This window comes from Mastigoproctus giganteus, chromosome 8 (assembly GCF_048544385.1).
Source record: "Mastigoproctus giganteus isolate SK-2022 chromosome 8, ASM4854438v1, whole genome shotgun sequence".
In the NCBI taxonomy this organism is placed as follows: Eukaryota; Metazoa; Arthropoda; class Arachnida; order Uropygi; family Thelyphonidae; genus Mastigoproctus; species Mastigoproctus giganteus.
The window spans coordinates 138,616,880-138,629,801 of NC_143582.1; the positions used below are offsets into that span (position 1 = coordinate 138,616,880).

Sequence of the window (12,922 nt, forward strand, 5' to 3'; positions counted from 1 at the left end):
TCTTTATTAATATGCCAATCATTGGAAATATTCCTCCTGCAAAAGTCAAATGTAAACAAACTGAATCCACCTTGAACAACTGATGCAGAAAGTTGTTGTGCATCTGTATTCTTCACAAAACAGCAGTCAAGAAGTTTCACCGACTTGAAGCTGCTAAACTGCTAGATAACTCTACTTGTGTTTAGTATGGAGAATATCATTTACATGTTGAATGCATGCTTAACAATAGTTATAGTAAAATTCCATTATAACAAACTTCTTGAGAGTGGGATGAATCATTTCTTCATACCAAAATTTTGTTCGAATAAATTCTTTAAATACAAGGGGCATTTGAAAAGTCCATGGCCCGAGTATAAGTTTTGTTTAAAGAGTTTGGTAACACGTTACTTTTCAACATGCCACCGATGCTGCAATGCACTGATTCCAGCTGTGAAGAAAGTCTTCTCTTGGGCACATTGTCATCACTGTCGATAGCAGAATGGATGCCAGCCAGGTATTTTTTTTTTAAATTAGGAAATAATGAAAGTTAGATGATGCATGATATGAAGAGTATGGCAAATGATTCAAGATTTCAAAGTCTTGCACTCATGCAGTGCAGTTGTGAAAATGACTGACTTTCAAGGAGGCAACATTGTTCTGGTGGAAAAAGACTCCTTTGCTGAATGTTCCCTTAGCATTTTGTCTTTGATGTTTTCATGCATACACCTCACAAGGTCTGTACATGCCCCAGTAACTGTTTGGCCTTTCTGAAGGTAATCAACTAGCAATACTCTATCAGCATCCAGAGAAAAAAAAAAAAGAAAGAAAGAAAGAAAATGATGCCATAACCTTGCCAACAGAAGGAATTGAACTTGGCTTTCTTTGGAGGTGGAGAAGAGTCATGTTTCCACTGTTTGGACTGCTCTTTTGTCTCAGCTGAAAGCAATGAACCCACACCTCATCCATAGTCACAAATCTTGCAGAGAAATTTGCTGGTCTGTTTAACAACAATGCAAATCTTCACTTGACTTGAAAACTCTTGTGCATATTGATCTGCTGTCACAGCTTTGAACCCATCATGCTGATACCTTTTTCATAGTGAGAACCTCTGCTATTACGTGATACATACATTCAGATGACATGCCCAAGATTCTGGTAACGTACAAAGCTCTCACTCATCACCAGATCATGCACACCATAAAAATCTTCTGGAGCAATGAACATTTCATGTCATCTGAATGTGTGTATCACATAAAATTCCAAACTTGCCCTTCCCTGTTTAAATTCTACTGCCCACTTCTTAATCATGGACTAGGAAGGGGGCATCCTTCACCTAATGTTGTAACCTCATGAACTGCCTTTGGCATTAGTCCATCGCCCCCCCCCCCCAATATTGGATAACTGCATGGTGACTGACTCATGAACATTTCATGTCATCTGAATGTGTGTATCACATAAAATTCCAAACTTGCCCTTCCCTGTTTAAATTCTACTGCCCACTTCTTAATCATGGACTAGGAAGGGGGCATCTTTCACCTAATGTTGTAACCTCATGAATTGCCTTTGGCATTAGTCCATCGCCCCCCCCCCCCAAATATTGGATAACTGCATGGTGACTGACTCTGTCCATCATTCTCATTCACCCAGCTTTGTTGACTTCAGGACCTGTAATTAATAAGAGATGTTACTCAAAATGCATGAAACTTGATGAGTTACTATTTGAAGTGTTATACAGAAATTTTTAATGCTGTACCACTACCCTTTCATACTCAGGCTACAAACTTTTCACCCCCACCTTGTATCAACTTTAAAATCAATTACAATAAATAAATAAAAAAAAGAATATTTACTAAAAAAGCAAAAATATTTGAATAAAAATCATCATTGTTGAGGTCCACTTCTGAATCCACAGATACACTTTAATGCATACTTACATTTACATTATTAAGATTCAAATGCTTTGCATGTCCTTTTTGCTGCATTTGCTCACACAGCTGCGAAACCTTTTCCAAGTGTTTTTCTTCTTGCGAATTAGGTATAGAACTAGAAGAAGCATTTTGTGAACTACTACTATTTGAGCTTGATATCAATGACTCTGCCTCCAGAGGATCTGTTTCTAGAAGTTGCAACATTAATGAAAGGGTGCTAGCTTCTAAATCCATTGTTAACCTGTCTTGACTCAAAACAAACATGAGAGTGGCAGTGCAAAGTGATAAGCTCTAAAAGGAAATTAAAATGTTATATATAATTTTATAGTGCTGCCTAAAATTATTTATATTGACAAACAGTTATGAAAACATAACTTTATAGCAAAATTTACACATCTCTTATGCTTAAAAATAAATAATTATAGCTTAATACTTTGAAGCAAATACACAATAAGCCTAATGAGAGATAAGTCCAAGAATATAAAATTTTAGACAAGCTAATTAAGGAATTACTTTAAGCAAATGCAAATAATTCCTTAGCAAGCAAATCTTGCACATAACAAAGATATCTCAAATAACCAGACTCTCAGGACATGTGGAATGCTCATGCTCTAGTTTCTTATATCCAAATAGGAAAAAGAGAGAAAAATTATGTCAAAGGATAACAATAATAGATAATAAATGATACCTGAAAAGTAATTACTATAGTAGATGTTTTTGTACTACCCCATATAAAACTCATTCAGAAACAGTAACTGTAATGTAATATTTTCTTTCTTCCAAGTTTTAAGTTATTATAGCGTGCAATCATTTCATTAAACTGTTTTCGTGCAATCATTTCATTAAACATTTCACAAAACAATTTTGTTTTATTAATCAATCAGACTGTTATTCTGATGTGTAGCTGTTACGGCATCATTTGTTATGAAAAATCTCTGGGGTTTAAGTACTGCAATTACCTTTAGATTTTATTTCAATTGTAATTTTAACTTGTTTTATTTTTAGCACAAATTACATTACCTGGCCTCTTTATCAAGACTGTGAAGAATTGGCCTGTATGTAACAAGCAATGCAAAAATATGTAAATCAAAGGGACCACACTGTGGAAAATGCAATTCATTATTTAGAATGAGCTTCAAACAACAACAGACTCTTGAATAATGAACATATATTAATTTTTATTCTATTGTTATCATATGTCTGTGTTTGCCTTTGTAAAGATGTTCATTGCTATTGCAAATATTAAGCCTATTTTATTAATTAGGACTTAAAATATAATAATGTTGGTGATTTCATCAGTAAAACATAGAAAATATAGGGTTAAAAACTCTTTGCAGTTCTTATTTCTATTAAATTCTCTGAGAAAATGTTTTTCATTGGAGCAAATATTCATTGTTTTGTAATATTGCTACCATTCTTGTTAACTTAAACTTTGTTTTCCCACACTCATTTAAAATGCACAACACACCTCACCTGCAGTAGCCATGTTTATACTACTTACTCCATTCTTCACTGCAGCTTTATCATTAGTATGCTATACTAACAACAGAGAATTATCGTGGAATGAGTTTTGAACGGAGAGAGAAAGCAGTTGCTGAAAATTTTCAACTCATATATGAAAACTGGTGTTCTGAAGTCTGTTTGCATGTTTGAAAGGTTCCTATTTTTGTAAAATGTTTTAATTTCCTCAAGCAGAAGTACAAGTGAACTTAAAGTTTATGTTAAGAAGAATTTTTATGCTAAAAGTTAATTCAAAAGCTGTTAATTTATTAGTGTAATTAATCAGTTATCTGTATATCAGACAAAGATAGACAAAACTTGAATGCTGTCGTATAGTATTTTATAGGGTGGGTGGAAATTTTGTGGGTGGAAATAAAAAATAAAATTTTGCAAAGTGTATTTACTGGATGGATACTTCTTTCAAGAGGCTCTGATTTGATGCAGATATAGTTTAATACAATTGTTTTCTGGACAAACTTCCCATTTTTAGACAAGAAAAATATGGGGTGAGAAAGGACTTTTTATATGGAACAAAAGTCAGTGGGTGGCTTTGGTTATTTTGAATAGTCAGTGGCCTGTATAAATAGCATTTGCAGATATTTTTGTCTTAAAAAAGTAACATTAAAACTTGCATGCTAACAGTCAAACCATTTAAATTATGCTGAAAAGCATCTTTACCTATAAAACAAAAAGGCTGCTGATATTGCCGAAATTTCTCATGAATTTTCGTATCTTTAATATAACCTTAAATAAAGGTGGCTACACACCTTTACCCTAAATGTATTCTAATAGCTTGTGATATTGATGAATATTTGTACTTTGTATACTTATGTCTCGGGTGAACATTAAAAATTTTTTATTTCAACATCACTTTTGGTTACGTCTCTTAACAAGTTAGTCTTTAGTAAATACAGAAATCAAGCTTTCTAGACCTGTGCATTTATAAAAAGGGAACCCAACTGACATAGTGAATGGTTTGTTTATTCATGTTATAATCATCATATCTTAAAAGTTTAATATTTTATTTTTATGGAATAGATGTGTTATTTTATTCTGAACTTGTTGCTTTTAAAGATGCAAACAAGTTAAGAATAAAATCAGAAGTTCAGATTAAAACTGTTCAACAAATGACTGCCATTCCAGTTTTGAATTATATTTAATCAATGCTTTATTTCAGGGATAAAGGACAGTCTACAGTTATTCAGTACTATTAATGGGTTAAAAATTTCGTAAGTTCCGAGTTACGGAGGAATCCAGTGACAACATGAGGTTTGATGTGCACAGGAAAGTTATATAAAGCTGTGGTTCCGACTAAATATCAGTTTATTATAGTAAAGGGTACATCTTATATTCCCTGGATGACATGAGGCTGTGGTCAGAGGGGGGGGGGTCTCGCTAATATTATAGAGTTAAAACACTGTAACAATAATTTACATGTGCCTCAATCATATATGTCAAAAACAAATTAGAAAGACTATCATACTAAATAACAACATTGGACCAAACAAAAGAAGACAAAATCTGCATCATATTAACACATGAAATATACAAAAAGAGAGAATTTACATAAAAAAATTAACACATTAGAAGCCCAATAAGGATTTATGGGGTTAATTCAGAAGGAACCTTAATTAATTTATAGTTAAGGAATTAAGATCCTAGGAAGGGAATATACCAGGCCATGAATGATCAGAGGAAGGGACACAGCCATTCATAAAGATAAAGTTTAGAATAGGAAATTACAGATTTCACATTAATTAATTTAGCAAGTAAGAAAAAATTTTGCTTAGTAGTCATGAGTCTTAGATATTTGTATAGCTAAATCCAGATTTTAGGTTTTTGAGAGAGAGAGAATCTTTTATTGCACCTTCAATTGTAACATTTACAGGATTCAATAGTGTTGCAATGTCTATTCACGGCCAAAAGGTCAGGGGATTGACACTTACAGAGATGATGACAACCAGATATATTACAGAAATAAATAAATTGACATTAAACAATTAAATAAAATAAAATAAAATGACATTAAATGAAATAAGATAATAACAATGACTTACATAATAGCATTAAGTTACATAAAACATTAGGATGACCTGACATATTCAACGCTGATGAAACAGGTCTATTTTTTAAATGTTTGCCGACAAGGACTTTTAAACTGTTTAAAAGTCAGTTTGCCAAAACTGACTTTTAAAAGTAGTAGTGGCATGTGATGCAAGACAGCAAGTGTATGAGCTTATGCAGCATCAGCCAAAAAAAAAAAAAAAAAAAACACACCATTCCCTCCAAATGGCTGTCCAGTTCCTCCTTAAATTTATTTAACCTATCAACTTCCACAACGACAGATGGAAGTTTGTTCCAGCAATTAACCACCCGCTGGCTAAAGGCAAATTTCCGCACATCTATTCTACATCTATCTTTTCTTAATTTGAATTTATGCCCCCTTACGTTCGTAATTTGAACAAGTGGAAGGATCCAATCAGAATTCAGCGTGCTCAAACCATTCAAGGCCTTATACACCTCAATCAGATCACTGTGCAGGTGCCTAGTCTCCAGCCACTGCAATTTGCAGAACTTAACACTTATCATCTTACACGCTCAAGCAAATCTACATTCTTCCTAAAATGAGGTATCCAGACCTGTACGCAGTACTCAAGGTGTGGCCTGACCATTGCCTTATACAGAGGGACAATCACTTCCTTTTCCCTGCTAGCAAAATTCCTATATATCATTGACAAAACCCATGACCTGCCATGGCAGCCTGTCTGCATTGCTCAGAAAACTTCATATCTGACTGCACAATTACTCCCAGGTCTTTTTCATTTTTTACCACCTTAAGTGTAGTACCACACAGTTGGTACTACACTTAAGGTACTACACTTACGTTTCTCTGGGGTTACTTCTACCCATATGCAGTACTCTGCATTTGTCAAGGTTAAACTTCAGTTGCCACTTCTTAGCCCATCTGCCCAAATTATCTAGATCCTGTTGCAGTAGCACATTGCCATTACTGTCATTAACAACCCTGCCAACCTTTGTATCATCTGCAAGCTTCGACACTAAGCCTGATATACCTTCAATATCATTGATAAATATACAAAACAACAGAGGACCCACCCCGAACCACCCTCTGTCTTCTCCCACTCAACCATCCTTTTATCCATTGTAGCAACTTATCCTTAATACCATTCTGCTGCAATTTGTACAATAGTCTTCCATGCGCAACAGTGTCAAAAGCTTTCCTGAAATCCAAATATATGATATCAAAATTATTTTTTGCATCCAGTTCCTCTGTAACCACATCATAATATCCTATCAAATTTGTCAGACGAGACTTTCCCTTAACAAACCCATGCTGTGTCTGAATTATTGCTGCAGTCTTGTCTAGATGATCCTGCAATGCATCTTTAACCAGTGACTCCATTATTTTACCCGGAACAGAAGTTATACTAACTGGTCTGTAATTACTGATGTCACCCTTCGATCCCCTTTGTGAATTGGGGATACATTTGCACATCTGCAGTCCATGGGGACCTCCCCCGAGTCCAAGGATGCTCTCATAATTATGGCTAAGGGTTTGCTTAGTTGCTTTGCTGCCTCCTTTAATATAACTGGATAGATCCCATCCACCCCAGGTGCCTTTCTTATGTTTAACTTCAACAATTTCTCCTCCACTTTGCTCTCAGTTATTACAAAATCAAATGAGTAGGTGGTAAAAATAGTAAGGAAAGAATTACAGTCTTGATTGGTGAAAATATGGCTGGTAATGAAAAGCTGAAGCTTTTAGTAATAGGCAAAAATAAACAACCCCAATGTTTCAAAAGAGTATAGTCATTAAAGTTGGACTACAACTACAACAAAAAAGCTTGGATGATAAGTGAAATTTTTGAATAGTGGATTTTAAATTTCGATAGAAAGATGACAAAAGAAAACAGAAAAATCGCTTTGATTGTCGACAACTGCCCTGCCCACCTTCACGCGGTAATTTTGAAACTTACAAGTGTGAAGCTTGTTTTCTTCCCTCCGAATACCTCATCTAAACTGCAGCCAACGGACCAGGGCATTATCAAGAATTTGAAAATACACTACCGAAGGTGCATACTGAAAAAAATTATACTGAGAATAGAAACCAACTAACCTATAGATTGTGTTATAGATTTGCGGATGCGCATATCTGAGTTGGCGAAAGTGTGGAGTCAAGATGTGAGGGATACAACAATTAAGAATAGTTTTGGAAAAGCAGGTTTTTCTAAAACACCAATTAACAGCTATGAGAGAGTTGAACTGCTACTACAAGACATAGAGCAATCTTGGGACGAACTCCAAGCAAGAGGTTTGATCAGTGCAGCAATAGTTCTTGAAGAATTTTTAGGAGTTGATAATGATGTCAGAGTAGCTGAATATCCAAGTGACTCCAACATTTTGGAGAGTATTCAAAGAACTAGTGATAATATCGACGATAAGTTGGATGAAAATAAGGGCAATAAAGGCAATGAGTGCAATATTAAACCTTCCAAACATGAAATGTTGGCAGCATTTGAAACTTTGTGTCGAGGACTTCAGTGTGAAGAAAATGTGCCATAAAATATGTTTGAGTGCTTAAACAAATGCGAATATTTTTATGAATGACGTACAGTAAAATCCAGTGTACAAAATATAACCAAATATTTTACGACATAATTCTTTAAAGTGTACTAACATATTGCACGCATCATATAAGTAGTCATTTATTAATACATGTGTATTAATAAATTAACTGTTTTAAAATGTTAGAAAATTTATTCATTCCCACTTATTTCTGATTTATTTCCCATATTTCTGAGTTGAATTACAATATTTTCATTGTTGAAAAGGTCATATTTCCAAATGTATTTAATGTTCCTAAAACTTAATCAAGTCTTATTTCTCATTGAAAATGGGTCTACTACTCATCTTTAATGATACATACAACTCTAGACAAATCAAGTTATCTCTACTGAGGATTACTCTGGTTTCATTTTAACTCTTTACATTGCTTTTCTTCTAAACAGCTAGTGACTTCTACAAATCTCAAATCCATCCTACCATGGAATACAGTTCCAACATTTAGACTAATATCCCCCACCACCTCCAATCTGTTTTACAGACACATTCAGTTTCTATTGCATGTCTCTTCTACAGATACTTCCATTCTACAGATACAAACCAATTCCAAACACCAACAAGTATTACTATCCAACACAGAGAACTAACTTTTCCTCTTTCTCGTTTACCTTCTTACTTCTGTTCTTTGAAATAGCATTCACATGTATTTCATGAAAATTACAATCTATGGAAATTCAGGTCTAATATCAACAAGTATTTTCAGTGTCTTCAATTTTTAACCTAACCACAGTTCCAAGTACTACAGGTTCTAATACCTTTTGTGCTTGGAGTTTTTTTCCAGGCACCTCCGTAGCCAGGTGGGAAGGAGCAGCAGTGCGTAGCACACGCTTCTTGATTAGACCGGGGTTCGAGCCTGTCACCACCAAATACGGAGGATGCGGAAAGGTCAGAGAATGACCACTGCATATCCCGGAGCAATATGGCCTTAGTTGCTAATGCTCCCAAAAAAAAAAAAAAAAAAAAAAAACAACAGCTTGGAGTTTTTATAAATAAATAAATAAATAAATAAATAAAATAATAACAATCTTTAATTTTACTTTCCAAATGTCAAATAACAGTTTATTTTTAGACACTTTTTTATGGATGCCTATATTGGCATGTCTGAAGGAACTTTCATGTGAATTTATTTTAACTTATGAAGGTACTGATAAAAATTTTTACTTTCCAAATAATTTTTACATCTTTAACGTGACTTTACATTATAAACTTTTTCGTTTAAAAGATTTGCTAATACTTACTGGATCTAATGGAGCATCTTGTAAGGCACTAAATATCTTGGGAATTGTTCCATGGGCACGAAGGTGGATACGAAAGGAGGGGACCATACATTTGGTTGCTAGGCTTAATACACTGAAATTATTAACAAGATTAAACCAAATATCAAGTGGAGAATTAATAACAGCACTACTAACATGTTTTTTTCAAGAAGTAAATGATTTAAAACCATTGCCATAAAAGTACTAGTCACAACCCATTAAATTCAATGGTGCAATCTTCTTTTCATGTCAAACAGTACTGAAAATTCTTCAAGCATAGTCACAACTACCTGGCCAATATAAGATTAATCTACAGGGTACGCCACAAGCCAATTTATCAACAGGTGCCAATTTACTAAGCATTAAATTACAAAAACAAACTTAAATAAATTTATTTAGGTGTCAAAAATAACATTATGAGGTAATTTACTTTGAAAGATACATTAGGTTTCTATTCATTTAATGTACAGCATGGCCATGTGTCAGTTTACCGAGAAACAATTTGCACAGTGTAAATCTTGAAGCCAATTTTATTTTCTTAAAGTAAAAAGTAAAGTGCAGCCATTATCAACCCACTGCAGGGTGGAAGCCTCCTCAACAATTCATGCTGAGGGAAATGGACCATAATCTGCCACGCTGGTCCAGTGCGGGTTGGCAGATCGACCGTATTCAGCAGTCAGGGGCTTGAACCCCGGTCTACTCAAAGAGCGTGTGCTACTGCACTCACGCTCCTGCCTCCGTAGCCGAGTGGCAGCAATTGAGTAGCTTAAACAATATACGTTTGACTACAATTGCAAAATTTTTCCTTCTTGTGTACAATTAATTTTAGAACATCATAAATAAGTTGCTGTTTATGAAAAAGATTAACTATAGCTGCCTGAAAAAAGAAATATTCAGGACATTAGAATTGTTGAATTCAAACAGAGGAATGTGGTAAAATCCGAATATGTGATGCCACTAAACACTATGGCAAGTTCAGCTGCAGGTCAGTGGCAGTTCTGTGCCAATAAGCACTCTTTGGATCCAATGACATTCGCTGTTACACCCACTTGTCCATCAGGTTTGTAGCTCAAAATTTTGTTTTCTGTTCCCAACATGGCAACAAAAAAAAAAAAAAAAAAAAAAAAAAACGGCTATTTTTTTCTTTGCCGATTTGCCTTTTACATGTTCTTTAATGCTGGTTATTTTATTCATTTATTTACTTACAGTCAGACCTCTCTTTAACAAACTTCCACATAGTGAATTTTTGTATATAGCAAACTTTTTTTGATTTCCCCTTGGTTACATTACATTGATCCGTGTAACGAAGAAAATTTCCATATAACCAACTAATTTCGAGATAACTGGGTATGCATTGTTTGCAGGTGCTTCCATAGCCAGGTGGGCAGGAGCAGCAGTGCGTAGCACACGCTTCTTGATTAGACAGGGGTTTGAGCCCGTGACCACGAAATACGGAGGATGCAGAAAGGTCAGGGAATGACCACCGCATATCCCCAGAGCAATATGGCCTTAGTTGCTAATGCTCCTAAAAACCAAATAACAAACAAACAACAAGCATTGTTGGCACCTCTGGCTTTTAGGCAATAAAGCTGATGCTGTAGAAAGTATGAATTAAGAGCTAAAAGGATTAAAAATTAATTCCTTAATTAAAAGCTAAAGGGATTAATTACACGAATTAATAACTAAAACATTCTACAGTGGTGCCCGTAAAACCCTGCAGAAGGAAACTGGCCAACCACGGCATTGGATAGAAAAAGATGGAAGGTTTTGGGAGAGGCCTTTACCCAGCAGTGGGTCAGCAATGGCTAAAAGGAAGTAAAACCTATACAACCTATAAACCGAGAAGTTGTGCTGGTCAACTGCTATCTATGTGTCCACAGCCATTGGCAAAAATTAAGGCATATTCCCGACATAGACATTGGTTCTGGTCAATCTGTTTTCTACTGTAAGCATCCTGTTAGAGAATTAGGGAGAGTGATTTTCAAGAGATGAAATTTCATCTCTTGTTTCGAAGAAATGAGTTCTACACTTTCACTAAATTTCACTTGTCTCTGTTTACATGGTATGTATAAGTTGTCCCTAAATCAGTTTTGTTTTAGCTGCTGTGCAAGTAATCTTACAATGTCTAAGAGGAAATCCTTGCATGTACTGGGAAAAAGTGTAGGAAGTGCTTAGTAGTGTAGATCAGGGCATTAAAAAAAATAAAAAGAATTTGATTTAAAATTTGTTATTCCTGCCAGTAGTGTGTTAACAATTCTGAAAAACTGTTTCTATTTTCAAACCGTTTGAGGAAATGAGACCTAGTCGGAAAATTATGCCTGTGTGAAGATTTGGATGAAGCAGTTTTTAAGCGGAAATTGATTTGAGACCAAAATGTGCCAATATCAGGACCATTAATATAAGAAAAGGCTATGGAGTATGCATCTTTTCTGGGGCATAAAACATTCCAAACCAGTTCTGGTTGGTTGGACAAATTTAAAGGGCACCATGGCTTACTCGAAAAAGTTATTTCTGAAGAAAGTGGAGTTGCAATTGAAAAAGGCTATACCCATTGGAAAGAAACAGTTTTGAAAAAAATTATAGAGGACTACAAGCCAAAAGACATTAAACATTGGTGAAACATGTCTATTTTTTAAATTTTTGCTGAACGAGACACTGACTCTTAAAGGTGATAAATGTGGTAAATAAATAAATTTAAAGATGGTAAAAATAGTAAGGAGACAGTTTTGGTTGGTGCAAATATGGTTGGTAATGAAAAACTGAAGCTTTTGGTAATAGGCAAAAGTAAACAACCCCAGTGTTTCAAAGGAGTAAAGTTGTTAAGAGCTGAACTATAACAAAAAATCTTGGATGACAAGTGAAATTTTTGAGCAGCGTATTTTAAATTTCGACAGAAAGATGATGAAAAAAACCCAGAAAAATCATGTTGATTGTCAACGACTGCCCTGCTCACCTTTACTCGGTAATTTCTAAACTTACAAGTGTGAGGCTTGTTTTCTTCCCTCCAAACACCTCGTCTAAATTGCAGCCAATGGACTAAGGCATTATCAAGACTTTGAAAATCCACTACTGAAGGCACATACTGAAAAAAAATTATACTGAGAATAGAAACCAACCAACCAACCTATAGATTTGCAGATGTGCATATAAGGGTTGGGGAAAATGTGTGGAGTCAAGACGTGATGGAAACAACAATTAAGATTGTTTCGCAAAAGTAGGTTTTGCTAAAACGCTAATTAACAGTGATGAGAGAGATGAACTACTACAAGACATTCAGCAACCTTGGGAAGAGTTCCAAGCAAGGTTTAATCAGCAGAGAAATTGTTCTTGACGAATTTTTTAGGAGTTGATAATGATGCCATAGTAACTGAATATCCGAGTGACTCCAACATTTTGGAGCATATTTAAAGAACTAGTGACGATATTGACAATGAGTTGGATGAAAATGAAGGCAATATCTGAGAGGACAGTTAATACCATCCTCCATAAACATTTGGGGGTGACTAAAGTCAGTGCAAGGTGGGTCCCCAAATCTCTGACCCCTGTGCAGAAGCAATTCAGAGTATGGTGTTGTGAGGAGAATTTAGAGCTTTATGGACGAGATCCTAAAACTTT

General features: G+C 35.0%; 1 protein-coding gene across 5 annotated transcripts in view; it reads right to left on the reverse strand.

Annotated features, from left to right (window-relative positions):
- LOC150081850 (wings apart-like protein homolog) overlaps positions 1 to 12,922 on the reverse strand; it is a 287,626-nt gene that overhangs the window by 142,191 nt on the left and 132,513 nt on the right. For all 5 annotated transcript variants that reach the window (XM_090378945.1, XM_090378944.1, XM_090378942.1 and 2 more), the window contains 2 exons: positions 9,290 to 9,401; positions 1,914 to 2,198 (listed from right to left, as the gene is read on the reverse strand). In XM_090378945.1, the coding sequence (XP_090235071.1) occupies positions 1,914 to 2,198; positions 9,290 to 9,401 (397 nt within the window). The remainder of the gene's footprint in view (positions 1 to 1,913; positions 2,199 to 9,289; positions 9,402 to 12,922) is intronic.